Here is a 24,612-nt window from a genome sequence, read left to right on the forward strand (position 1 = left end):
GCTTAAATACAACACAAATTGATGGCAACTTGCTGTAAATTTTCTCCAGTAAAACTGTGAAAACCACAAAAACCATTTACAGTAAAGCCTTGCACTCTATTTGTATTTTATCAGGCATTTTCACTACCGATTCTCTCAAACTGTGACAAATGGTAAATTAGTTTGTTCCTGGTAAATTTGCAATGCCTTTACACAAAGACTTTCTAGTATGTTTGCCCTGTACAGCAAAAGCCTGCCTAGCCAGACTTTTTCTCATGTTCTCCTGCCTTGGCTGTTATGTGGAAGCGGAGGGGGTGATTTTACATGACCGGGAAATGAGCTAATCGCTCAGTCTTTATGACCTAATTTCAGAACTCTCAGCTTGCTGAGACAAAGACAGAAACTACATTCCAAATTCTGCTCAGCATGTGAGACTTTCTCTTACATTCCCATTCACTTGACTTTTAAAAGACACAATGGAAAGAAACAACAGATTACATAAACGGGGTTCATTCCATCCATACCTCACACAGCAATAATACTGCTGTTTGACTGCTTAGAAATGTGTTGGAGAGATCATTTAAACACATCCTTGCTTGATCGTTTTAAAACACATATTTCTACAAGGTGCTAAGGGGTTCATTCCAGGAACTGATAAAGGATTTATGTACAGCTGCCTTCTTATCATGCCTGTGACTCCCTGTTCAGTTAGTGCAAAGTTTCTTTCTCAGCATACACTGAATTAACAATCTCAAATAAGATTTTGTTATGAGTGGAATGTGACCCATTTGATATTCATTTTAATAAAAAGGTGCAGAAGAGCAGGTGAGTTTCTGACTGTCCATTTAATTATTTCAATCCACCATCACCCCCTAGTGGCCATTCAAATGTAACAACGAAAAGATACTTGCTTTAACAAGTGAAGGGACTGTATTAATTGTGTGTTTGTTTGTTTTTTTTACTGTATATTACTTTTTCACTTACATATAATAAAATTTAAGTAAATCAGTATACCAAAAGGACAACAAAATGGAATAAAATCAAGTTTTTTTGTTTAGAATGTTGAAATAATGCTGTTTAAAAAGTGTACCAGACAGACCCCATTCACTTCTATAACAGGCTGGTATGAATAGCATGTACATCAATCACAGTTATAGGTTACAGTTGCAAAAGCATCATATAAACCTGCATAGAACTGCTACATCAGGAGCATATGGGATAAGTACTGAATTTGTTTTGTTCTGTGTTTTTTTTTCCTTCTATTTTCCCATTAAATGTCATAATTTAGATTTCAATAGAAAAACATATGTATTTTATATAATAAATCAGGCTTAGATTCATTGTTTTTTTTATATACATACATGTACATAAAGATGTAGTGAAACCAGTAAATTATTCATTGTGCTTCATTTTTATGATTGTTTTTCACAGTAAATATATTCCTGATAGCTGATTTATTTATACAATATAGGATTCTAACCAATGAAAAAATATAGATGAAAAAAGGTAAGAGAATATTTCATTACAAACCAACTCACCAAAATGTAGTGCAATGTATCCCACTTTTACAGTTAAACGTAGTAGCATTTTTCATTGAAACTACAATTAAACATACTTTATTCTTAATTAGTTCAAGTCAGCTCTGCAAATACAGTACTCTAATGCATTATTCTAGTTATTTTTCTAATTTACCTCTGCCTCTTTAATTCTAAATAAAAAGGTACTAATTTTAAGGGAACCTCTTCCACAATTTAACTCAAATTTGAAACTTCTCTAAAATTACTCAAATTCATATTATTTTTATTCCATTGAATGTTGGAGTGTCATGAGATTGACATTTGTACCAGACAATGAAGAGGACAGCTGTTTAGTTTGAGACCGCTTTGGGTTGTGGGTCAAAAAACATCTCCTCTGCAGGCAGCAACTCCTCCTTATCATCCAATATGAGGACGCCCCTGTTTGAGTTCCTGCGCACTGAGATCAGGATCAAACCTACCAGCAGCAGGGCGGACATGATGGTCAGGGTGGCCACTAGGAAGAAGGCTGGGAGTAAGAGAAAAATGACAAGTTTGTTTGGCAGAACAAGTCTATTAAAGCTCTCTGTAATATTTGTATCTATTAAAAGTGGTAAAACTATAAGAATCTAAAAGTTATAAAATCTAAAATAAAGGTTTCATGATAACATGTTATAATGTTACACAAAAATTTGACCATTTCTTTTTTTTTTTATTTGGCATGCCCAATTCCCAGTGCGCTCCAAGTCCTCATGGTGGCGTAGTGACTAGCCTCAATCCGGGCGGCGGATGACGAATCTCAGTTGCCTCCGCATCAGAGACCGTCAATCCGCGCATCTTATCACGTGGCTTGTTGAGCGCCCTACCGCAGAGATGTAGCGCGTGTGGAGGCTCAAGCTATTCTCCGTGGCATCCACGCACAACTCACCACGCGCCTCACTGAGAGCGAGAACCACATTACAGTGACCGCGAGGAGGTTACCCCATGTGACTCTACCCTCCCAAGCAACCAGGCCAATCTGGTTGCTTAGGAGACCTGGCTGGAGAATTTGACCATTTCTTAAGATCTTTTATATTTCCCTTTCTTTCCAAGGGCTGCAAATCAATATTTTTAATTTTTACAATATTTCAGGTTTTCTATGACTATTGTGTTAAATAATGTTAAGGTATACAACCTTATTGTAAAGCATTACCAATTTTATTATAATTCAGCGCTAAGGTGTTCTGCAATGCCTTACCTGGAGTCCAGCGTTTACGATCTTTCTGGTGTCCGTGTTCATCAAAACGCCCTATAGAAAAAGAAGCAATACAACAAAATAAGCCATCATTACAGCAAAGACAAACTCTAAAAAAGTGCTACAGTATCGGAATGCTAAAGCAGAATTTCTGTGCCCCTCTTACCATCTTTCCCCGCACAAGCTGACAGGCACTCTTCCTCAGTGCTGTAGCGGTTTTGGTTTCCTCGGCAGCCTCCATAGATGAAGGGCTTACAGGACTGAGAGCTGGAGTCAAAGTAAAAGCGACGGAAGCTTGCACGGCACGGACCAGAGTCGGATGGCACAACACAGATTTCTAGAAGTTGGGTTACAAGTGGAACAAAGTCTTAATAATGTTGTCAAATACACTGATGCATCATTGGCAATAGGTCTGAAATGAGAATGTGGATCAATAACATATGATTCCAAGAGGAGAAATCTTTTAAAAAGATACTTTAAAGCAAAAGTGCCAACTTCAACTTTATAATAAATAAATATATTTTAAGTTGGCTTCATGCATTTAAAAGTTAAGAAAATTTAAAATTGTATTAAATGACTGTCAAGTGGTGTAACCATCTAGTAAAAAGTACTAAAATAATTCTCTTACACCTTGAATACATTATTTAAAAAAAAAAAAAAACATTTCAGTATACAATAATAAAAAAAAAAAAAAAAAAAAAAATATATATATATATAAAATAATATAAAAAGAAGTTAAATAGAAGTTAATGAAAAATACAGTAATTTTGGGGCTACTCCATGTGACCTGAACTAGCAATGCTTTTAAAAAAAAAAGAAAAGGCAAAATACCTAATATTTTTAAAACAACTAATGACCTGGAAAACAAAATGGTTTCCTGCATGTTGGTTACACTGTACTGACTTTGATTTAATGGACAAAGAGTTTTCAAATATTAATAATATTTTAAAAAACAAAACTGCTTCACTGTTTATTATTTTAAAGAAATAATAACAAAGGATTATGCCAACCTTCTTATGCCATCGTTTCCTTTTTTTTATTATTTTCGGATTATTTCACAATCTTTAGACAGTTACATAGCCTAGATATTTTTACTCTACAAAGCGTATTCAGAAACTGGAAATATGTTCATAATTGAGTGGGTGTATTCACATTATTTAGTATGAATTGCATTTTGAATGTATTTCCGAATAACCTAACAGATCCAGAAAGAGTAATAGTGACCAACATATGATGTTGCTTAAATGAGTCACTCAGCAAAGGAAAATTCAGAAAAGCTGATACTGTACAGAATCTGTTCAAGATTCCACTATGACACTGACACTTTGACATCTTGCTATTATTTTACCTTGGTAAGAATAGATGCTGTTAGGTGTGGTGGGGATGTCAGATTCCTTCTTGTTGCTAGGAATAATTCTCACTGAGATGCAAAACAATATAGTGTTTAAAAATGTATTGTCATTTACACAAACATAATAACTACAATATACACTCACCAGCCACTTTATTGTGTACACCTGTACATCTACTTATTCATGCAATTATCTAATCAGCCAATCATGTGGCAGACCGTATCATGATTGTTGGTGTCAGACGGGCTGGTTTGAGTATTTCTTTAACTGCAGTTATGTGGACAAAAACAGCTTGTTAATGACAGAGGACAGAGGAGAATGGCCAGACTGGTCAAAGCTGACAGGAAGGTGACAGTAACCCAAATAACTACGTTACAACAGTTCTATGCAGAAAAGCATTTCTGAACATACAGCACGTCAAACACTGAGGCAGATGGGCAACAGCAGCAGAAGACCACACCGGGTACCACTACTGTCAGCTTAGAACAGAAAACTGAAGCTTCAGTAAGCACAGGCTCACCAAAACTGGACAGTAGATGATTGGAAAAACATCGCCTTTTCTGACAAATCTGGATTTCTGCTGAGGTACACAGATGATAGGCCCACTGCAGTCTCAGTTTTCTGTTCTTGGCTGACATAAGTGGAACTCAACATGGTCTTCTGCTGTTGTAGCCCATCCGCCTCAAGGTTTGACGTGTTGTGGATTTTGAGATGCTATTCTGCTCACTACAATTGTACAGAGTGGTTATCTGAGTAACTGTAGTCTTTCTGTCAGCTTGAACCAGTCTGGCCATTCTCCGTTGACCTCTCTCATCAACAAGGCATTTTCGTCCACAGAACAGCCACTCACTGGTTGTTTTTTGTTTTTCGCACCATTCTCTATACACTCTAGGGACTGTTACACGTGAAAATCCCTGGAGATCAGCAGTTACAGAAATACTCAAATCAGCCCATCTGGCACCAACAATCATGCCACCGTCTAAATCACCGAGATCACATTTGTTCCCCATTCTGATGGTTGATGTGAATATTAACTGAAGCTCCTTACACATATCTGCATGATTTTATACATTACACTGCTGCCACATGATTGGCTGATTAGATAATAGCATGAATAAATACTGTATAGATACCATATATAAACAAAGCATTTCTTAACAGATTGTTAAACGAGAACCATAACACAGTACCTGTGCAGCTTGTCATGCATGTCTCCTCTGTTTCATAATTGTTCTTGTTGCCACCGCACCCTCCATAGACAAATGGTTCACAGGTGCCATTGTTGTAGTAATAGCGTCTGATGGAGGCCCTGCAGAGCCCAGTCTGTGGAGCAGTCTGGCACTTCTCTAATTTGTCAAGACAGAAGGATAGAAAATATTAGAACCAGTGATGTGCTGGATCTGCATTATCCAGAAAACTGATTGTGAAACTCTTTCATTTGCAACAAAGCTTTTGTTTGCAGTTGTAGTTTTCTTAAAGGTGTGGTCAAACAAGGATTGGCACAACAAAAACACTGAAAGGTAATCCAAAAAGTAAAAGAGAAACTGATAAAACACCTTGAAATTCATCTGATGTCATCTCAGGAAGAGCCTTGGGTTCGTCAGCTAGGGAGAGAGATGCAGAATATTGAAGTATAAGTTCAAAGTTTTAGATGGAAGCAAAACAAATAAAAAATTAAAGATCCATAAAATCAAAATGGTAGTTTTTTGGTTTTAAGTTCATATCTATAAGTTTGAAGCCATCTATTTGCTTATATATTCCTCACACTTGACCAAATTAACTGTAAGCAAATATACACACTTATACTTTACAGAGAGAACGGTCCAAAAATATTGATTACTCATCTTACCCAACAGTAATTTTTGTCCAGTCTTTGTCCCCAGAATGAGAATGTCCCTCCCCCTAATACCACTTGCAACCAACTAACAGAGGGTAAAAATTGGGCATTTTTTTTTAAAGGGACCTCTTCGATATGTCCCAAAACTGTGCTCGTCAATCCATTTCATGAGTTCTTCAGTGTGTTTGTCTACTTTATCCATATTGTATCTACACTTAAGTAAATGCAGTCACAATTTTCAATGGAAAAAGACTGCAAACTACCAGAATTCAAGACTATTCGGTGTAATAACAATTAGTAAATACATGTGTAAAGGGCTGACACAACACAGGATTTCACCAAAGCAAAGAAACTTTAAAACGAACAATACGTGGGATGACAAAAAAAAAAAAAAAAAAGACACCCTCAAGAAAGACACCCTCAAGAAAAACTAAAGATTAAAAAAAAGCTAAAAAGTTACTGTGTATCAACCCTAAGCTAATATTATTTCGAAGATGATCGGTCAGTTAAGCATTAGTTTTAACCTTAAAATATGTGTGTCATAGTCACACATTTTTCTGAGAACATATCTCATTTTATAATTATGTACAGTACAGTTGATAAAAGATAAACGTGACTACCATTGTTGTTTTCGGGGACAGACATTCGGCTGCGTTGAGAGAGAGTGTGAGAGTCACTGAGCAAAGTACCTAGAGAGAGTAGAGAGATTATATATTTTACAACATAGTAGCTATACTAAATAACTATATAAGTTATATAGTAAATAACTATATGACAGAAACATCTGTACAGTAAATCAGTAAAAACCACAGATTAATAATAGCACTTCTGCATTGTGCTGGTCGGGAACACACCATATCACAGTCATAATTTAAGCTGAAAATTAAAAAACTAAATTTCTGTTGAAAATAAACAGTTAGGAATGCTCTATAAAAATAAATAAGTCCATAGTAAGTCTCATGGACATGGTTGCACAATTTGTCACACACACACACACACACACACACACAGGCGCACACACAAATCCTTTGTGGCAATTACATTGCATAACGCAAATCATCTGAGTGTGTTGTAAATAAAACTCCTTAAATTATTTCCTATTTACAATCCTAGGAATTTCTCCTGATGCCTCTACTAGCAGCAGATGGCTTAGGTATTCCATTTAAATGTCATCTCAAGTCATTGAGGACAGGTGCACAGAGGTCACCTAACCGGTTATTCAACAAACCAGAGTAAGCTAAAACCACATCCAGAGTCTCCATATTGTGAAGAGATTTCGCATTAACCTGAATCCTGCTTGTTCTCATAGAAATAAGTTCTTATACTCACATTTAAGCATTGGCGAATGACTTCTAAGGTGATACATTTTAATGTTTGCATTACATAAACAACTACATTTATAAGTTTGTTTTATCATTTATAAGCACGGTCAAACTGTGCAGTAGCTCAATTGATAAAGCATGCAAAGGACCAGGGTACGAGTCTACAAGAGCACGTGACTCAAATGACCATATGACTCAAAAGTGTCATAGAAACACCACACAATGACATGGTTGCTTCAGCAATTGTATTTTTCATCTCAAGTTTGCTTTTTATGAGACTATTGGTTAGGTTTAGGTTTATGGTTTAGGGAAGGGATGTAGGTTTTGTTGATTTAAATTAGTCATGACATGAGGAATCTTTTGATACATAAGAGGTCAATGTACTGTAAAAACGCATTGTAAGTTTCAGAACTGAAAACTTCCTCCTCACTGCAAAGAGAGCATTTGTTGAAACCAAGCTGCCAAAATGACATTCACTTCTTCCTCCAAATTGTGATGCCACACTGTGGTAGACATTTGCATCTGACTGCCTCCACAACAGCACATCAACGTCTACTTTACCTTTCATCACTTCCGTAGCCCCACCCAGTAGCGGTAAGCAGTGAGATGGCAAGGAGAGAGAGCAGGGCTGCATTTCCCAAAAGCATCGTTATCCTAAGTAGATCGTAGAAACCATTGGCGCCATGGTCTGTACGACCAACTTAAGGTTGCGATGCTTTTGGGAAACGCAGCACAGGTCAGTCAAGAGCAGAGAGCCAATCATAACAGTCTGCGTTTACTGTCAAGTCTTATAGGAGAAGTAGCACCAAAACCGAGCATTTCTGACAGAGGGTCAGAATGAGGGTGGAAAAGATAATGTTTTACTAATATTTATTACACGGCTCTCTGGAATACTCGATTCTGATTGGTCAATGGCACCAACTAGCGGTCTGATATTTCTCAGTAACAACCACACATCCACGTATCAGACCGCTCATCCAGATATTTGCTGCTTCTCGGATCACTGTGCGTTCTCTACAAGTAAACTAATAAAATGACTTCAACTCAAATCAATGTCTCATTTACATTTATTTCTTTTGCAAGTAGTCTTGTTATAAGATGCATAATGAGCAGTCAGATGGTTCTTAATTACAAAATAAACACCAATAGATGCAAACCAGAGGTGGATTTCAGCTCTTGAGCAATTTATTTGTTGCCAAATAATTTCAAAATTTCAATGCAAATCAATATTTTATGTCCATGTATTTATTTATTTGGTTAGCATCCACGTAATAAGCGGGATAATGTAAAGTCAACCGGTTGTTATTGCAAAATAAACCCCTTCAGTGTGATACAAGATCCCTCCGCTTCAGGTCGGTGTCCTGATCACCCTGTCGGGGTTAATTCTGTGATAACAACTGGTTGACTGTTCATTACATTACATCGCTTACATATCTGTTTTTTGTGCAAAAAAAACTTTACTAATATTATAAGTGAACCTTAAGGAAGATATAGAAATAATAAAAAAATTATGTCATGACCCCTTTAAAACTCAATTAAGCATTAACTTCAAACCTCATTTGAACCTTATCTGTTTTTCATTTCACATGTGCTTTTTATGACACAGCCGGTTAGGTTTTGGCTTATAGTTTAGGGTAGGGAGGAAGATTTTGTTCATTTAAAACTAGATAGATCATTTACCTTAAAAGCTTTATTCATTTTGGTAAACTCGCTTTTAGAGGCACTCAATGGACATTTCACCTCAGAACTGTCTAAATACATGTAATGAGCCACGCAATGTCATTTTGCAAAAATGTCATTGTTCTGTAACTCACTCAACTATAGACAAAAAAAAAACCCCTCCTGTAAATTATGGTTTCCTAATTTACTTCATACTGATCGGACTAGTTTTGCTTATAGTCCTTAAAATTAAGACTAGTTAAACATTTTGCTTCAAGAATTTAATGAGCAATATAAACCTCACGTCAAGTTACCTGGCTGAACTTCATCATGACCAATCAGAAGTTAAAGTGGCAATCAACTCAACATCACTCAAATATAGCAGGACATAAACCAACAGACTGACAATTTTAAGTATATGGTCAACCACAGGCCGCAATGTGGGTACAGGATTAGTGCCCGCTCTCATTGGAGAAAGGCTACAATGAAGTCTGTATGGTTTTCCAAGGCTCATATTTTGGTCTCCTTTTCTAAGCCTCTGTTTTCATCACCACAGACAAGTCAGATCATAGGATGATGTGCTCTAAAAACCACAAGTCATTTTTGTATTATAATTATTTGACTTAGTGATACATTAAAAACTGGACATTATACACTGGCAGCCAAACGTTTGTAATAATGTACAGATTTTGCTGTTTCGAAAAGGAAATAGTTACTTTAATTCACCAAAGTGGCATTCAACTGATCACAAAGTGTAGTCAGGACATTACTGATGTAAAAAACAGCATCATCACTATTTGAAAAAAGTCTTTTTTTTTTTTTATCAAATCTACACAGGCCCCATTTCCAGCAGCCATCACTCCAGCACCTTATCCTTGAGTAATCATGCTAAATTGCTAATTTGGTACTAGAAAATCACTTGCCATTATATCAAACACAGTTGAAAGATATTTGGTTCGTTAAATGAAGCTCAACATTGTCTTTGTGTTTGTTTTTGAGTTGCCACAGTATGCAATAGACTGGCATGTCTTAAGGTCAATATTAGGTCAAAAATGGCAAAAAAGAAACAGCTTTCTCTAGAAACTCATCAGTCAATCATTGTTTTGAGGAATGAAGGCTATACAATGCTTGAAATTTCCAAAAAACTGAAGATTTCATACAAAGGTGTATACTACAGTGTTCAAAGACAAAGGACATCTGACTCTAACAAGGACAGAAAGAGATGTAGAAGGCCAGATGTACAACTAAACAAGAGGATAAGTACATCAGAGTCTCTAGTTTGAGAAATAGACGCCTCACATGTCCTCAGCTGACAGCTTCATTGAATTCTACCCGCTCAACACCAGTTTCATGTACAACAGTAAAGAGAAGACTCAGGGGTGCAGGCCTTATCGGAAGAATTACAAAGAAAAAGCCACTTTTAAAACAGAAAAACAAAAAGAAAAGGTTAGAGTTGGCAAAGAAACACAGACATTGGACAACAGATAATTTGGAGAAGAGTGTTATGGATCTTAACCCCATTGAGCTTTTGTGGGATCAGTTAGACTGTAAGGTGTGTGAGAAGTGCCCGACAAGACAGTCACATCTATGGCAAGTGCTACAGGAAGCATGGGGTGAAATGTCACCTGAGTATCTGGACAAACTGACAGCTGGAATGCCAAGGGTCTGCAAAGCTGTCATTGCTGCACGTGGAGGATTTGTTGATGAGAAACTCTTTGAAGTAGTTTAAGAAGTTCTGATTTTTATTTTCAAATTGTAATGGTAATTTTTCATGTTATTAATGTCCTGACTATACATTGTGATCAGTTGAATGCCACTTTGGTGAATAAAAGTACCAATTTCTTTCAATAAGAGCAAAATCTGTACATTATTCCAAACATTTGTCTGCCAGTGTATACCAAAGTACCAAAAAACATTTTTAATTTAGTTCGTTCTCTTTTTTTTTTTTTCTACAATATACTGCATTTAATTATTATTTTTTTCTAGATGGTAAAAGCAACAATGTAAGCCAATGCAAACACAATCTTGATGCAATGGCAGCTGTCCTAAATATCAGGATTTGTTTATTGATTTGCATTTATTGAATCACAGTTCTCACATACTCCACTCCACATGGGCTGCTGACACACAGTGGGTAGGATGAGTATTATAGGTAGAAATATGTTCTAGTACATTTGTTATGACTCCCTGTGTAGACAGTAAAGATAAACACAACCCTCTGATAGATCCTTGAAGAATTTGGATCACATTGTATAATCAACAGCTGTGTGCTACAAAAACCCTGATAAAATTTTTTTTTAAATTAACAACCAGGCTTGGGGAGTAACGGAATACTTGTAACAGCATTACATAATCATGATACAAAAATATGTAACTGTAATCTGTTACATTTACATAAAAACTCAACATTCAGATTAGTTATATTTGGTAAAAATTGGGATCACTAACAGGATTACAATTTTCTATATATATAAAAAAATAAACAAAAGATCCTCTTGACATAAAATGATAAAGACCGCTGCTTGCTTTATAGTGGTACAGATCAGGGGCATTTCTAGGACTGGAGGAGGTTTGGGGCTTAGCGGGAGCAATATTATTGCGTAGCCTACATTTAAAATTACATTCGGGGCTACAGTCAAAACATTCAGGGCTGAAGCCCCGGAAAAATGACCTGCCGATGGTACAGATATGATCAGATGCGCGCTGAACTCTTCTGGTTCTCTCTCATAACTTACGTGAATCTGGCACCACTTACTGTCGCATGTGTAAATAACATCTGTCTCATATCAACACTGCACTCTCGAGGCAAACAAGGTCAAACCATTAAATGTGCTGTTTCGTCGCAATGGCCACTGGAGGACTATTATAATTTCTGTGGAAATTCAATGAAGAAAAGGGAAACAACATTACAGTTCAGTGCAGTTTATACCTTCCAGCTGTGAAGATGCAGTGATTTTCCAAGGACCCAACATATAATTTAAAGAAGCATTTAAAGGAAAGACCCACACGAAAATCATGTTAGCAAGGATAGCTAAAATTAGTCATTAGTAGTGTTGTCAAAAGTACCGGTACTTCAGTACCAAGTCAATACTAAATTAACGGTACCAGTGTTTTTGCAGTACCGGTGGTACCGACAGTGTTGGGGAGTAACGGAATACATGTAACGTGATTACGTATTTAAAATACAAAATATAAGTATCTGTATTTCACTACAGTTACAATTTAAATCATTGTTAATTAGAATACAGTTACACTCAAAAAGTATTTTGATTACTGAAGAGATTACTTTTATTTTATTGTAATTTGTTTTATTTAATATTTAGTCCTTTCAGATGGAAAATATTTATACATATAAATGATGCAATCCAACGTGCATTTGAACAGCGGTGAAACACTTTCTTATGATGTGTTACATTCATACGAGCAGACAGAGAAGTAAGTTTGAAGAAAGTTTGGGGCAGAAGAAATAGAAATATACCTTGTGTGAACTGTCAGCTTTATGCTAAGCTAAAATGCTATTTCTAGCCATTTTACATGCACGTTACATAAGATATTTAGGTTTTTCAGAGGATGTATTTTTAACATGTGTATTTTGTCTTACTGTACTGGCAGAGTTTTTATAGTCAAAACAAGTGGAAAAAATCTACCAGTGCTGAAGAAGTAATCCAAAGTATTTAGAATACGTTACTAACCTTGAGTAATCTAACGGAATACATTGCAAATTACATTTTACAGCATGTATTCTGTAATCTGTAGTGGAATACATTTCAAAAGTAACCTCCCAACCCTGGGTACCCAGCACCGACTCAATCCGGTACCAGCGTGCAATATGACTGACACACGACTGCTTTAAAATGCTCAAGACCCTTCCTCTCTGAACATGCCACACAACTGCTTGTCCAGTCACTTGTCATAACTAGACTGGACTACGGTAATGCTCTCATTGAAGGCCTCCCTGCATGTGCAATTAGACCCCTGCAAATGATCCAGAATGCAGCAGCACATCTAGTCTTTAATGAACCAAAGAGAGCACACGTTACACCACTCCTTGTCTCTCTCCACTGGCTGCCGGTTGATGCACGTATCAAATTCAAGGCTCTGATGCTGGCATACAGAACAGTCACTGGGTCTGCTCCAGCATACCTAAAATCATTTATGCAGAGCTACGCGCCCACTAGAAGCCTGCGGTCGGCTAAGGAACGTTGCCTTGTTGTACCAACACAAAGAGGCACCAAAACACTTTCCCGGACTTTCAGCTACACGGGACACCTATTGTCGAAACGTTAGTGTGACTTCTCATTTCCATCTTAACTTCAGTTGAAACTTTAAAATTGTTCTCTGAAATGCTTTCATGTTGTAATGACAACAGTAATTGGGACAGCATTTCTTTTTCTTTGTTAAAAAAATCCAGATTGTACACATGAATAACAAATGAATTGAAAATATTATTAAGTTCTTAGGGGAAAAGTGCAATGGATAATTTATCTGATTTTGATACTTATTATAAATGTATTGTTAAGAAGTTCAAAAGTATGGGTGAGGGAGAAATACTGGCAAATGTAACATTTTAAAACGCACAGAAAGTAGGAATAAGTAAATCAAGACACTAAAAAGTTTACATCTATTTTGATCTATTCTTTAAAACAAGATTTTCTTTTTTTTTTTTTTTGTCATTAAAATCCTCAAACATAAACAGAATCACCCTTTAATGTTAGCTGGTTATGTTTTACTGTGGATCATGAGCAAGCAGAGGACAGACATTGGAGGCACTGCATTAATAATAATAATGATGATGAAGATAGCATGTGATCTACCTATTGCAGTTGGAAGTTAATGAATGTCAGTACTACTTAGTCTACATGCTAACTGCAATATGTGGCAGAATTGAACTTGGTAGTGTTTTTGAATCTGAGGTATATCCTGTCAGATTGTTTTTTGTAATTAACATTTTTTTATTGATTCAAAAAGAAAGCACAACAGAGAAAAACACAACATATATACACCAAATCAACATTTAACTTTTAACACTCATTAATATCCCTCCCCAAACACCAACCCCACCCTACCCCAAAGAACACCCCTGTGGTCACATAAAATAATACACACATACAAACAATAAAATTAAAATAAAATAAAAATAAAAAATATATAATAAATATACATAATTAAACTAAACATCTCCCTCCTCATCCCTTCTGACAGTACGCTGTCAGAGCCAAAGCTTTGGATTTAGACCAATTAACTTTGTATCCTGAGAACTTAGAAAAGGAATTAATAATTCTGTGGAGGCAAGGCATAGATCTAGTAGGTTCAGAGACAAATAATAAAATATCATCTGTGTAAAGCAGAAGTTTATGCGCCACACCTCCCACCACCACCCCTGGAAAATCATCCTCCTTTCTTATCGCGGCTGCTAATGGTTCCAGGGCAAGACAGAACAATAAAGGGGAAAGATAGCAACCCTGCCGAGTGCCCCTATCCAGAGTAAAATAATCTGAAATTAATCCATTTGCTTGTACCGCTGCTACAAGGTGTCTATAAAGTAACTTAATCCATCAAATAAAAGTATTTCCGAAACCACACATTTCCAAAACCTTAAAAAGATAATCCCATTCTACCATATCAAACGCCTTTTCGGCGTCAAGTGAGATGGCAGCGACCGGAGTCTGATCATTCGCCACTGACCACATGATATTGATGAGACGCCTGATGTTATCAGGAGAGCTACGGCCCCGAATAATCCCCACCTGATCTATATGTATAAGAGATGTCATAACTTTACTTAATCGATTAGCCAGAATTTTTGACAATATTTTTACATCTAGTTGGATCAGGGAGATTGGATGGTAACTTTTACACTCGCTTGGATCTTTGTCTTTTTTAAGAATCAGACTGATCCGGGCTTGTGTCATGGTTGGCGGAAGCTTTCCATTCTTTAATGATTCAGTATAAACTTCTAACAAAAGTGGAGCCAGTTCTGTAGCATAAGATCTGAAAAAATTCAGCGGCAAAACCATCTGGCCCCGGAGCCTTGCCAGTAGGTAGGGACTTAATTACCTCATCAAGCTCCTCCAAGGTTATCTCAGAATCAAGCTCAATCGTCAGTTTAGAAAGATATAATGGTTCCACAAAGTTTCTAATATCTTCATCAGTAGATGAAGACGTGGAATTATAAAGATCAATATAGAATTCTTTAAAGGCATTATTAATATCAATGGCTGAAGTAAAAATTTCACAACCAGCAGATTTCACTGAGGGAATGATAGAAAGAGACTCTCTCTGCTTTATATATGTAGCCAAAAGCTTCCCTGCTTTGTCACCCTACTCAAAGTATGACTGTCTTGCCCTGAATAACAAAACTCCACTTTCAGTAACAAAATAGTATTATATCTATATTTCAATCAGTTTAATTCTCTGAGGCCATCAGATGACATTCGGCGCTTCAGCTCTGCTTCTGCACTTTTAATATTCTCTTCCAACTCCACAAGTTCTCGTGCATTGGATTTTTTGATGAATGAGGCATACTGTATGATACGACCCCTAAGAACTGCCTTAAGTGCCTCCCAAGCCACGCCCACAGAGGATAATGAGGACCAGTTGGTCTCCATATAAACATTGATTTCAGTCTTTAACATTTGTTGGAAATCAGGATTTTGCAAAAGGGACACATTAAGGCGCCAACTATATGATTTCTTTTTCTCTATATGTGGCATCACCTCTAAACTCACCAGGGTGTGATCTGAGACTAAAATGTTTCCAATTGAGCAATCAACAACAGATGAAATGAGGGATTTGGATATAAAAAAAAAATTCTATTCTAGAATAAATCTTATGGACTGATGAAAAAAATTTATAGTCCCTACCATATGGGTTCAAAAGTCTCCAAATATCCATAAAACCAAGATTTTTACACATCCTGTGAAGCATCAATGTTGCTCTAGGGGGTTTACACACTTTTGCTTCACTATGATCAAGGACTGAGTCCATCAAAAATTAAAGTCTCCTCCCAATATTATATCATGAGTGGTGCCAGCAGCTTGCAACATCCCTTCAAGATCTATAAAAAAAGCCTTAATCATCAGCGTTAGGTGCGTAAATATTAGCCAAAATCAACCTTTGCCCTTGAATTTCAACAAACACAATAATTACTCTTCTTAATTTATCTTTAGTCTGTTTGAGACATTTGTATAGTAGATGTTTATTAATCAATATAATGACTCCCTTGCTCTTACTTGAGCCAGCACTAAAGAAAACATGTCCACCCCATATCTTCCCAAATTTTTCAGCTTCCTGCAGGCAGAGATGTGTTTCTTGAAGAAACACTATTTCATATTTCTTACGCTTAAGAAAAGAACTAACCTTTCTTCTTTTTATGGGGTGCCCCAACCCATTTACATTCCATGTGGAGAGAGATAGTACACTCATATTAACATTTGACATATTGATATAATTTTAAAAAAAAATTGTGTGTGAAAAACAAAATTATACAGACCACATTCCCCATTAGTGAAGCAATCAACCCCCAAACAAAAAAGAAAAACGTGCACATTAACCCCGCACACAAAAGCGCCAACCAGCGACAGTCCCTTTAAACTCAAAAGGTTCATGAACGCCCACGAGCCTCCACGACAACTTTGCCATCGGATTGCTCAATTTTGCCTCACAAATTACATAACAGAAAATACTTTGTAAAATAAACCCAGCAAATAGGAAGAATGAACACAAAGAATGTGTAGATTCATTCTCAGAACTGTCTCAAAGGTGTGATCATCCACAAAACAAATTCCAGCTGATATAAAACAGTTCAGATTCCTCGGACAGACAAACGAATGTTCAGTGAGCCGGCTGTTATGAGTTCAGCGGATGACGTAATCATTCCAATGTCTCGTAAAAAAAAAAACTCAACAAAACAAACTCCAGCCAGCAAGAGGAATAAGCACGAAGAACGAACAGATTAATCCACAGCTGTTCCAAAGGAGTGTTATTCAATAGAACAAGCTCCAGCCGCTAGGCAGAACCAATACAAAAAGAAACAAAACCGGCATCCCGGTTCCCTGGATGGTCGAGTCAATTCACTCGGAGGCCGCATAAACATATATACCATGACTTACACAATCCATCAACTTTATAAAAGACATCCTTTGTGTGAGCATGTAGATATTTTGCGGTCATCCGTAGTGTCCACTCTCAAACTGTCCGGGAACTTCAATGAAAAAGTAATCTTTCATCAATGCAAAAGTTTCTTTAAGGAAAAGTGTTAATAACAAAACAAGCTCCAGCCGCTAGGCGGAGCCAACGCAAAAACCCCAAAATGTCGCCCAGCTTCCTCAAGAGTAAGTACAGCGAGTCAGGCCCACTCACATGAGAAACATCCAATAGTTTACTCAAACATTGATTCTATAAAAGATATTGCCTGTTTTGGATATGTAAATACTTTGCGACCGACCTTCGTTTCAATTCTCAGTTTGGCAGGAAACATCAGAGCAAACGAGATCTTTTTCTGATGTAAGAGTTTCTTACATTCCTTGAACCGATCGCGTCTCTCTCGTCGAACTCGCAAAGTCCGGGAACAAGAAAATATTATGGTTCTTCCACGAAAGCTTCCCTTTGCTCCTCGCCTGGCGCAACACAAGATCTTTATCGGATGATCTCAGAAATCTGGCCAGAATCGATCTGGGCCTATCTCCCTCAGCAGATCTGTGAGCTGGTACTCTATGAGCTCGCTCGATTTCCAGCTTGTAGCCTGTTATGTCGAGCAGACTCGGGAAAAACTCGTCTAGGAATTTCACCATATCTCTGCCCTCCTCATGCTCAGGAATTCCAACAATTCGAACGTTATTCCTTTGGCTTCTATTCTCAAGATATTCAAGCTTTTCAAGGAGATGTTCCAAATCAACTTTGGTCGTGGTCGGATTAGCGGTTAATTCCCTCTCTGAAGCTTCCAGAAAATCGATTCGTTTTTCAACATCAGTCACTCTTGTACCTAACTCAGAGAATTTTATTTCCATCGCCGTAATTGATCGACGTATTACAGCGAGATCCTCCAAGTTAGCAAGAATCTTCGTCAACATCACCGACATGTTGGACAACTGACGCTGGATCTCCTCTCCCGCCGCGCCATCTAAATCGAGTCCCCGGTCTGTAGGCCTGTCGGGGCTTTCATCCTGAACACATAAGTGTCTTTTAATATCTCCAGAGCTCGAGGATTTTGACTTCTTTGCCATGTTTTGCAACAAAGGACAAATGTGTAACTGGGTATTTCAAAATCCACCAGATTATAACATGAAAATAATCGAAAATTCAGCAAAGTGCGCAGAGCTCGTCGCTCACACGTCTGCTCCTTGCATGGCATCACGTGACCCCCCTGTCAGATTGTTTAATGTTAATCAAGAAATAATTCAGTGCATCTGTTCTAACTGTATTTGCTTGATGAGAAAATAAACCATTTTCTGTAACAGACAGAGGACTCACTTGATTTGGTTAAAAATGCTGAGTTTTACATTTTAACATTCTGTTTTCTTATTAAGGAGGCAGTGTTCCTGTTTTTCATGTTTTTTCTTACATATAATAAAAGCTACATCACTCATAACATTATTCATACACTGTTTGTTGCATTCAGAAGGTATTATTAAAAGTCATCAAGAACACATTGCTTTTCTCTTGACTTTATACACAAATGCAATCTTGTGGGGCATGGGTAGCTAAGCAAGTATTTACGCTGACTACCACCCCTGGAGTCACGAGTTCGAATCCAGGGTGTGCTGAGTGACTCCAGCCAGGTCTCCTAAGCAACCAAATTGGCCCGGTTGCTAGGGAGGGTAGAGTCACATGGGGTAACCTCCTCGTGGTCACGATTAGTGGTTCTCGCTCTCAATGGGGCATGTGGTGAGTTGTGCGTGGATGCTGTGGAGAGTAGCGTGAAGTCTCCACACGCGCTATGTTTCCGTGGTAAAGCGCTCAACAAGCCGAGTGATAAGATGTGCGGATTGACAGTCTCAGAAGTGGAGGCATCTGAGACTTGTCCTCCGCCACCCAGATTGAGGTGAGTAATCACACCCCCACCGAGAGCTAGAACCACATATTATTGCGACCACGAGGATGTTACCCCATGTGACTCTACCCTCCCTAGCAACCAGGCCAATTTGGTTGCTTAGGAGACCTGGCTGGAGTCGCTTAAAACACCACATTAAAGACGTTTCCTCTTCTCTGTCATCAAAACCACTTTTTATCACTATGTATGAGCTGATCAACTAGATATACAGACATCTCAGCAGAGTTAACTAAACAATGGTATATTCCAAACGATTCCATGTCAAGGACATTATGTAAAATTTAGCTCCAGGCTTTATCAGACTCAGGAAGTCCAAATTAAGAGGTAGCAGAAAATAAATGAATGTTTTAGGCATCTAACAGATTATTTCTCAAACAGATTATGAAAGAATTCATTCAGTAAGCGATTTTGAGTTGCATATGTTGCCTATTGTATATCCATCATGACACTAATAGGATTTGGGGCAATTAATCTTTTACATAAAAAAGCTTCACATGTTAAGGACAAATTAATGTTTTCAACACACTGTTGGCTATTCATAATTGTTTCATTGAACAATGATGTTTACCTGTCACCCCATTACAGGATGTCTCACATGCCTTCTGGGTCTCAAAGTTATTATTGTTGCCCCCACAGCCGCCATAGATGAACTGCTTGCAGGTCTGGTTGGTGGCATCATAATAGAATCGTGGGAGAGCAGCGCGGCAATTTCCCACCACACTTGGCAGAAGGCAGAGATCTAATAACAGAAGAAAATGGATATTGGATTGTCTTGATATAGCTTTATCTACTGACTCCCCTAACTTTGGTAATTACAGGGTAAAACTGATTTTGAAAAGGAAATGAATAGCTGTGTACCCAGATTTCTATTGATTTCTGCATTTCAAATTGACAAAAAGTGTGCATTATGTCATGATATAACTGAAGACCTCTAATAAAAATCTATGGTGAAGATGTTTGCACTTATTATACCATACTGAGACACCATATGGACATGTCATGCAGGTATGGAAATAAGTGACTGTGCTCCCTTCCGCAATAAAAGATGCTTTGTTTACAGTACTGGGTTGTAAAACCTGGAGTACATGTTGGTCAGGTCAGGGGAAAACAATGCAGCACTGTTAAAAGGGAAGGGTTTCTATACAGCATTTTTTTTTCTCTGTTTACCTCTGTCATGATGATTCTATTTAAATTTTATTTTAAACTAATCTTAAATATGAACATGATCACAGATAAACTTTTCCGTTTCTACGTTAACTCTTATATTCCCACCTCTGTATTACTATTTTTGACATATTAAGGGCGTCGTTCTCACCGAACGCGTATTTTGCGCTGTTTTTAATTGATTTTGAATGTAAATATGCGCTGGAGTCTAGACCGACGTCTTTCACCGTTGCGTCGCGTCGCGTCTCTCAGCGTATCATGCAGAATCGCCGCGTTTTTTAGACACCGTGTCAGGTTAAAAAGAACGCAGCAGGCTTAAACTTAAAAAGGGCCATTCGAGACACCTGCGTTCTGTTCTTTGCGTATAGCCTTTTATAAGCGCAAGAACATGTTCGTTCTGAACGGCCCCTTAGTAGCCTATGTAGGCTATAAAATCGATTAAATGTAGGCTTATGTAGTTTGCATATGGCCAAAATACCATAGTAATCACATAAACTACAATATACATAAATATTTCATAACACAAAGATTAGGCTACTTTATTTTATTTATTTATTTTTTACATATAGTTTGAAGTTGATTCCATTTAAATGTATCATTATGATTTAGGGCAGTAACTAGAATTGTAGTAACTTTGGTAATTCAGCGTAAACTATGGTTTCAAAAGCAAATGTTTCTCACGGTTACCTGTCGTGTTTACAGCGTTAACATCAGCCTCGTTTTGGCGCTCCTCGTCAGCAGAAATAACCTGGGTTTTGCGGTACACCTTGAACTGTGTGCTTGGCATCAAAACACACACATCTTTGCCGTCTTTCATACAGCTGACCAGCATGCACTCTGGCTTTCCGTCTGCTGGAGTCCCGATGAGAGCGAGCTGACATTCGTCTTTGTCACAACAAGCTTGTTGGCACTCTTCTGCGTCTGAGATGTTCGGCAGGTGAGCCAGGTAACCAGCGCCGTCATCAAATGATCTAGGGTCCAGGCCTTGCTCCAGCTCCGTGTTTGAGTCCCATGTGCACGCTTTTAGAGCCGAGAGGCTACAGAGAACCCCAACAAAGGAGGCTGTAAACCACACCTGAGCCATTCTTCCTACCACGTACCGTCCTTGAATGGTCTGAACTGTCCTCGGTTATAGACGACGGTCTGCTACACAACTAAAGTTAGAACAGCAGAATAGTGACCACACCTTCCTATTAAACAGTACCCGATTCTAAATGCAAATAGTTAGTGTATAGCCTACGGACGCAGCAGGTGCGCGTCTTCTATTCCCTGGGAAATAATGGAACACAGAACTTCCTCCTAAGTGACGTCATTGTTTGCCTTTCACAAGATCCTCATACCGTCCCACACAAGTTACACACAGGCCACCTGACCTGGAGTACACAAACCATCCTGTAGTCTCAATTTATCGGTGTGAATCCCAGTTTTATCAATATTTGTAATAAATCTGACAGGATTCACCCACAGTGAATTATATAGGCAAGTTTTGTGAGAATTATATATATATACACACACATATATAATTGTGAGATACAGTATATATAAACTCAGCAAAAAAAAAGTCCTCTCACTTTCAGCTGGTTTTATTTTCAGCAAACTTAACACGTGTAAATATTTGTATGAACAAAGTTTCAACAACTAAGACATAAACTGAACAAGTTTCACAGACATGAGACTAACAGAAATGGAACAATGTGTCCCTGAACAAAGGGGGGGTCAAAATCAAAAGTAACAGTCAGTATCTGGTGTGGCCACCAGCTGCATTTAGTACTGTAGTGCATCTCCTCCACATGGACTGCACCAGATTTACCAGTTCTTGCTGTGAGATGTTACCCCACTCTTCCACCAAGGCACTTGCAAGTTCCCGGACATTTCTGGGGGAAATGGCCCTAGCCCTCACCCTCCGATCCAACAGGTCCCAGACGTGCTCTATGGGATTAAGATCCGGGCTCATCGCTGGCCATGGCAGAACACTGACATTCCTGTCTTGCAGGAAATTACACACAGAACGAGCAGTATGGCTGGTGGCATTGTCATGCTGGAGGGTCATATCAGGATGAGCATGCAAGAAGGGTACCACGTGAGGTAGGAGGATGTCTTCCCTGTAATGCACAGCATTGAGATTACCTGCAATGACAACACGCTCAGTCCGATGATGCGGTGACACACCGCCCCAGACCATGATGGACCCCCCACCTCCAAATTGATCCCGCTTCAGAGTACAGACCTCGGTGTAACGCTCATTCCTTCGACGATAAATGCAAGTCCGACCATCACTCCTGGTGAGACAAAACCGTGACTCGTCAGTGAAGAGCACTTTTTACCAGTCCTGCCTGGTCCAGTGAAGGTGGGTTTGTGCCCATAGGCGACATTGTTGCCGGTGATGTCTGGTAAGGACCTGCCTTACAACAGGCCTACAAGCCCTCAGTCCAGCCTCTCTCAGCCTATTGTAGACAGTCTGAGCACTGATGGAGGGATTGTGCATTCCTGGTGTAACTCGGGCAGTTGTTATTGCCATCCTGTACCTGTCCCACAGGTGTGATATTCGGATGTACTGATCCTGTGCAGGTGTTGTTACACGTGGTCTGCCACTGCGAGGACGTGGTCAGCTGTCCTTCCTGTCTCCCTGTAGCGCTGTCTTAGGCGTCTCACAGTACGGACATTGCAATTTATTGCCCTGGCCACATCTGCAGTCCTCATGCCTCCATGCAGCATGCCTAAGGCACGTTCACGCAGATGAGCTGAGACCCTGGGCATCTTTCTTTTTGTGTTTTTCAGAGTCAGTAGAAAGGTATACTTAGTGTCCTAAGTTATTATAACTGTGACCTTAATTGCCTACCGTCTGTAAGCTGTTAGTGTCTTAACGACAGTTCCACAGGTGCATGTTCATTAATTGTTTATGGTTCATTGAACAAGCATGGAAAACATTGTTTAAACCCTTTACAATAAAGATCTGTAAAGTTATTCGGACGTACAAAATTATCTTTAAAATACAGTGTCCTGAAAAAGGACGTTTCTTTTTTTGCTGAGTTTATATATATACACACACACACACACACACACACACACACACACACACACACATAATTAAAATGTATATATTTTATATATATATATATATATATATATATATATATATATATATATATATATATATATATAATTTATTTATTTATATATTTATTCAGTTTTGTAGGCTGTTTTTTCCTAGGACTCATTAATTAGTCAGCTAGCATTTATTAACTTTTTTCTTAAATTATTATGTATTTTGGGTGCTGGATATGCATGTACGAATGCACACATATATACCAATATCTTTAAAAAAAAAAAAAAATTGCCTTATTGTACACTGCAAACAAAATGATTAGTTGTCTTGATATCAAACAAGTAGGCTATATCTTCAGAATTGAGAGCTGATTGTCAAAATATGTTAATTTGTTGGAGATATTTTTTCTTTCTCCACCTTAGAACAAAATGGACAAATGAGTTAAAATAAACAGGATTTTTCCTTTTTTAAATCTACACATTATTTGACATGATAAAATCCATTAGAGCAGTGACAAGCATTCTTTATCCTTGAAATAATTGGGTAATAGATGGTGTGATGTGGTGAAGTTTCATAAATTATTAATCCAGGAAGAACAGATAACATCTCGGAACATAATGCGGTAAAAAAAAAAAAAGAAAGAAAAAAAAAGTTATGTGCAGACTTGTATTCTTCCGGGTTCATGGTCAATAATATTTAGAATTATATTTTATATTATAAAGTCTCATGGAAAAGTGAGACAATATTTTGAATATCACACCACATAAATAAGTCACACTACATAGATTTTAGACTATAAGATGAATAACTAGGCTTGTAATTTATTTCAGTTCCACTTTTTCATTAAGATCAAACATGTTTTTGTACAATTTTTTTTTTCCATCCTGGATTTTGTATTTGTGATTTTTATTAGGTCTACATGCCTATTTTAGTTTTTGCTAGCCATTTTAAAATTAAAGGGATAGTTCACCCAAAAATGAAAATTCTAGCATCATTTACCCTCATGCCATCCCAGATGTTTATGACTTTCTTTCTTCTGCAGAACACAAATTAATATTTTTAGAAGAATATATAAACTCTGTTGATCCATTCAATGCAAGTGAATGGTGGCCAGAACTTTGAAGCTCCAAAAAGCACATAAAGGCATCATAAAAGTAATCCATACAACTCCATATAAACCCATATCTTCAGAAGCTATATGATAGGTGTGGGTGAAAAACAGATTACTATTTAAGTCCTTTTTTACTATAAATTCTCCTCCCTGCCTAGTAGGTGGCGATATACATGAAGAATGTGAATCACAAAAAAACAAAAGAAGAACATGTAAGTGGAGATTTATAGTTTTTTTAAAAAATGCCTAAAGAATTGATCTGTTTCTCACCCGTACCTATTAATACCTCTGAAGTCACAGATGTATTCGCTAGAGTTGTGTGGATTACTTTTATACTGCCTTT

General features: G+C 37.7%; 1 protein-coding gene across 1 annotated transcript; it reads right to left on the reverse strand.

Moving 5' to 3' along the window:
* Window positions 1-805: 805 nt before the first annotated feature.
* LOC127429740 (kunitz-type serine protease inhibitor 6-like) lies at window positions 806-21,403 on the reverse strand. The gene is made up of 9 exons (XM_051678872.1): window positions 20,800-21,403; window positions 19,517-19,687; window positions 6,537-6,605; window positions 5,636-5,683; window positions 5,270-5,425; window positions 4,076-4,147; window positions 2,894-3,064; window positions 2,731-2,781; window positions 806-2,022 (listed from the first exon to the last, which is right to left on the reverse strand). The coding sequence occupies exons 1-9, from the start codon at window positions 21,194-21,196 to the stop codon at window positions 1,847-1,849; spliced, it is 1,311 nt and encodes a 436-aa protein (XP_051534832.1). The 5' UTR covers window positions 21,197-21,403; the 3' UTR covers window positions 806-1,846.
* Between the last annotated feature and the right edge of the window lie 3,209 nt (window positions 21,404-24,612).

This window comes from Myxocyprinus asiaticus, chromosome 39 (assembly GCF_019703515.2).
Source record: "Myxocyprinus asiaticus isolate MX2 ecotype Aquarium Trade chromosome 39, UBuf_Myxa_2, whole genome shotgun sequence".
Lineage (NCBI taxonomy): Eukaryota > Metazoa > Chordata > Actinopteri > Cypriniformes > Catostomidae > Myxocyprinus > Myxocyprinus asiaticus.